The sequence below is a fragment of the Manacus vitellinus genome, unplaced genomic scaffold, assembly GCF_001715985.3.
Source record: "Manacus vitellinus isolate BGI_N305 unplaced genomic scaffold, ASM171598v3 scaffold_72_pilon, whole genome shotgun sequence".
Taxonomy (NCBI): domain Eukaryota; kingdom Metazoa; phylum Chordata; class Aves; order Passeriformes; family Pipridae; genus Manacus; species Manacus vitellinus.
In genome coordinates this window covers 400721-405446 of record NW_021940764.1, presented here as the reverse complement: position 1 = coordinate 405446, position 4726 = coordinate 400721, and the positions used below count along the sequence as shown (strand labels likewise).

The 4726-nt window shown below is 63.3% G+C and overlaps 1 protein-coding gene across 1 annotated transcript; it reads left to right on the top strand.

The window, feature by feature from the left end:
* Positions 1 to 1035: 1035 nt before the first annotated feature.
* On the top strand, positions 1036 to 3432 carry P3H4 (prolyl 3-hydroxylase family member 4 (inactive)). Its single transcript, XM_018084508.1, has 8 exons — positions 1036 to 1071; positions 1217 to 1366; positions 1485 to 1656; positions 1729 to 1857; positions 1971 to 2116; positions 2189 to 2272; positions 2445 to 2586; positions 2675 to 3432. The coding sequence occupies exons 1-8, from the start codon at positions 1036 to 1038 to the stop codon at positions 2683 to 2685; spliced, it is 870 nt and encodes a 289-aa protein (XP_017939997.1). The 3' UTR covers positions 2686 to 3432.
* Positions 3433 to 4726: the final 1294 nt, after the last annotated feature.

Genomic DNA, 4726 nt, shown 5'->3' with positions numbered 1-4726 from the left:
ATCCTGTACCTCCTCTTCGACACCCCCATCCTGCATCCCCATCCTGTGCCCCCATCCTACACCGTCAGCCTGCATGCCCTGATCTGCACGCCCTGCACCCCTCCCTGCCCCATCCTGCACCCCCTGAACCCTGCTCCCCTCTATCCTGCACCCTGCTCTCAGGTGCTTTCCCAGCCAGCACCCCACTTCCTTCACTCCCCATCTGGCATCCCACCCTCCCCTGGCTCCTCCATCCTGCTCCTGCACCGTGGCACGTCAGCGTCATCTGGGACGTATCAGGCAGGATGTGAGGGGTGCACCCGGCACTGGGGGCCCCTCTGATTGTGTCTCCCTACCCTCCCTTGTGCTGCCCTGGTTCCCCAGGGTCCCCCTGGCCACGCAGAGCATTGCCTGGGGAGGGGGCACAGGGGCTGCCCCAGCCGAGGGGCCCAAGCTGGTGGTTCAGTGCCATTGTGATTGTGGTGAGACACGTGTCAGGATGCTCCCTCAGGGAGAAGGACTTGCTTGGCCCCACGGTGCAGACGTGGAGGGAGGTTACGTGGACGGAGGTTTTGTGGAGGGAGGTTTCATAAGGAATCGCCCCGGGGTGACCCTGTGCTGGCCAAAGTGGCTCTGGCAGGGGGCAGTCCCCTGGTCAGGGTCCCATCCCTGGCCACCTGCCCTTGCAAGTGCTGTTTTAATGCTCACCTGGCAGTGCTGAGGGACAGCCTGTCCCAATCCTTAATGTCTTTTCCTCTTGCTGCTCTGGCCCAAACCCACTTCATGGTCAGATCTTTCACCCACCTCCCCCCCCCAACCTCACCAACTTCCTCCCCTGAAGCTGCAACCTGAGAGCCCACAAAGCAGCAGGGGCCAGCCTGGGCTGGTGGCAATGCTGGAGAAGAGCGGATGTGTGGATCAAACCCACACCACGTGGATCCACCCTGCACCACGTGGATCACTCCCAGCTGGATGTGGAGGCCCATGAGGGGCTGAGCTGTCCCCGTGTGGGACACCAACCCCAGGTTGGTGTGGCTGGAGTGACCTGTGATGTCCATGTTCCCAGATCCTGTCCGTCCATCGTCACTGCCAGTGGGCTGTTGGGCTCGGGACTGTTCCCTGCAAGGACTGTCCCTGTGCCCTGCACCCCGTCTGGGTGCTCAGCCCACCTTGGCCGCAGCGTCAGCCCCGGCTGCCCTGCAGCAGGTCTCTGCACCAGCTCTTCCTCTCTCCCTAGTCAAATAAGATCGAGAAAGCAGTGTCTGCTGCCCACACCTTCCTGCAGAAGAACCCCAAGCATGAGATGACCTTGAGGTACCTGAACTACTACAAGACAATGCTGGATGTGGATGAATACCTGGTTGACCTGGAGGCTCAGCCCTACGAGGTGAGGAGTGGATGGGGCGGGAGAGGGGCTCCCCAGGGCTCGGTGCATGCCTGGTCCTGCCAAACCCAGAGGGAAGCAGCTCCCCCTCGCTAAGCAGTGCCCGCTTGGCCCCTGGCAGCCGATATTCGTGCGCTCGGTGAAGCTGTACAACAACGGGGATTTCCGGAGCAGCGCGGCCGACATGGAGCAGGCGCTGGCCGAGTACTACAAGGCGTACGAGGACTGCCTGGCCGGCTGCGAGGGCGCCTACGAGCTGCAGGAGTTCAAGGACTTCTACCCTGCCATCGCAGGTACTGGGGCGCTGGGGGATGGCAGACCCCGGGGGGGTGCTCAGGGGTGCAGCGCCTGACATCTCCCCCCAGACCACTTCGTGAGCGTGCTGCAGTGCAAGGTGGACTGCGAGACCGAGCTCACCCCCAACGTGGGCGGCTACTTCGTGGAGAAGTTCGTGGCCACCATGTACCACTACCTGCAGTTTGCCTACTACAAGTGTGAGTGCCTGCGGGAGTGGGGAGGCTGCCCCGGGGACACCCCGGGGTGCTGCGGGCCCCAGGCAGAGTGTCACCCCCGTGTCACCCCCGTGTCACCCCCGTGTCACCCGCAGTGAACGACGTGCAGGACGCGGTGCGCAGCGTCTCCAGCTACATGCTCTTCGACCCGGGCGACACCGTGATGCAGCAGAACCTGGTCTACTACCGCTTCCACCGCGAGCGCTGGCGCCTGCGGGAGGAGGACTTCGAGCCACGGCCGGTGAGGACCCCCCAGCCCCCTGTCCCGTGGCTCTGTGCCTGCGGGGGGGCTGACGCAGCCCCTCTCCCCCAGGAAGCCGTGCGGTACCACAACCAGACGGCCGCCCAGAAGAAGATGCTGGAATTCGCTCGGCAGTTCCTGCAGGCCGATGATGAGGTACCCGATGGTGGGGTGCAGACAGATGCTTTTGGGGGTGCTGGGTGGCGTGGGGGGTGCTGTGGGTACCCCGGGGCAGGGCCCTTTCTCGGGTGGGGTGTCTGACTCCCCAAACCAGCCCTTGAGCAAAGGCTGCAGCCTCTCTGCCTCCTCCCGCCCTCCCTCATTGCAGATGGAGGTGGATGGTGGTGAGGGGCTGGAGGCTCTGGACCTGCCCTCCGACAGCGAGTTCGAGGGTGAAGGAGACTACGAGGAAGGCTTCTTCGCAGAGTGGTGGCAGGAGCCCAAGACCAAGGGGGACAAAGATGACCAAGGTTCCTGACACAAGGGCTGGGGGCTGTGCTGGAGGGTGGGGGGGCTGCTGCCTGTGTCCCAGTGCCACTGAACCCTCCTTGTTTGCAGAGGTCCTGTGATGAGCCAGGTGAAACGGCGCCTGGCCCTGACAGAGCTGGACAGTGGTGGCTCTGTGATGCCATCCCGGGGACATTGGACTTCAGGCTCCTGTCAGTCACTGCATGGACACTCAGGCTTGTGGAGGAGGGCTCATCCTGCCCAGGGTCCTGCAGCAGGGCTGCCTTTGCTGTCTGGATGTCTGCTGCCCTGGCAGAGCCCAATTCCTGTCGGTGGAGCACCCTTGAACCTCCCTGCCTGCCCACGAGCTCCCCCCAGGCCACCCCTGTCCTCAATGTCCCCAGGAGCCCTGGCCAACAGCAGTGCCCCACAGCACGGGGATTTGCTGTATCCCTCAGCTCCTTCCCTGGATCTGTGGATGCTGCACAGGCATTGACCCCTGTGTTGTCTTGAGGGGTTTGGGGACTGCCCCTTGCTCCAGGAGCAACGCACGATGCTGCTGGAGCCAGTCCTGCCCCTCTCTGGGGCTCCTGCTCCTGTCCCTCCAGCCTCCCAGGCAATTTGCCAGTCCCTTGAGCCTGGGTCCCCTTGGACCCCAGCCTGGTGCTACAGGGGGCTCCTGGTGTGGCACGTCCCTGTGGCACCATGGGGACTGTGGTGCCCGTGCCTTCTGTGCCTTGAATTTTTGCCACACCAGCCCTCTGTAGCCTTAAGCTCTGTTAATTTAATATTTCCCCACTTGCACAGTTGCTCTTTTTTTAAATATTTACTGGTGCTGAACTTTAATAAAATCCGTACCAGTCTTTCCACAAGTGCCTCCACCACAGGCTCCCGGGCTGGGGTGTGCTGCCGGAGGGGGAGGGACAGGCCTGTGTGCCCCAATGTAGGTGGGGGGTGGCAGGTTGGAATGACCTCCCTCCTGCCGGCATCAGGGTGTTTTGGGGGCCCATGGGGGGCTGCTGTTGGTGCTGACAGACCTGTGCCCACCCTGGGATCGCTCCTCCCTCCACATTCCCGCTGCACTTGGAAATTGGCTGGGAGAACTGAAACCGAGAGGCTGAATCACAGCGTTGGCCCCGGGGGAGGGAAGGGACGGGAATGGAAGGAAGGTGGTGGCAGGAGGCTGCCAGCACCCCACCCTGCCCTGCCCAGAGCCCCCATTTACCAGGGCTTCCCCAGCTCTGCAGGGCTGAGCCCCCAGACCCACAGGTAGGGCTTGAGGAGGCAGCGAGTGCTGGGGGGACCACCCGCAGCACCCTGCACCTGGCAGGGCTGTCCTGTCCCTCGGGAGGACTGGGGTTTGTTACCCATGGGTCACAGCCACCTCGGGAGGGGAGCGCCAGCCTGGCGGGTGTGGCCGGCAGCACCCGCACCTGGATCAGTGGGAAGCTCTCAGCCCAGGGGACAAAGGCTCGTGGATCTTCCCAACAGCTGGGTGAGGGTGGCACTGGGCCCACAGGGCCTCCGCCCTGCTCTGACATGCACCTGGGCACCGTGTCCCTTTTGCCAGCCCCAAACTCACGTGGGAGAACACGGCTCCTTGATCCCACTTACCTACTGGCACTGGGCAAAGCCCCTTGCAGCCCCAAGCTGGGGTTCCAGGGGTCCCTTCCCTGCTCCCACCTGCAGCCAGTGGATGTGCAGGTGCCAGGTGGGACCAGTGCTCCTGGGAATGCTGAGCAGGAGCTGCACTGTGGGACAGTGCCAGAGGTGCAGAGATGGGATGCAGGGGCATGAGCAGGGACACAGGTGGGATGCAGTAGGATGCAGGGGATAAGGCCACAGGACATGGTGGGTTACACGGTGAGGGCAGCACTGCACTCCCCTAACCCCTCTGACCTTGACCAAGGGGGAGCATAAATGAGATTTCTGGCTGTCATCTCAGCTGTGCTGTGCTCCGCTGTGCCCTGCCCTGCCGTGCTGTGCCATGTGCCCCTTTCCTTGTGCCAGGAGGACTCTGCCGTGCTCTGGATTCCCCCATCAGCGCACAGCGATGAATTCTCGCTTTCTTGCAGTGGCGTTGGAGGCTGTCTCTCACCTCTCTGCGGAGCGGAGATTCCCCGCCCGGCAGCGCCCGCAGCCAGACGTGGCAGGGGCCGTGCG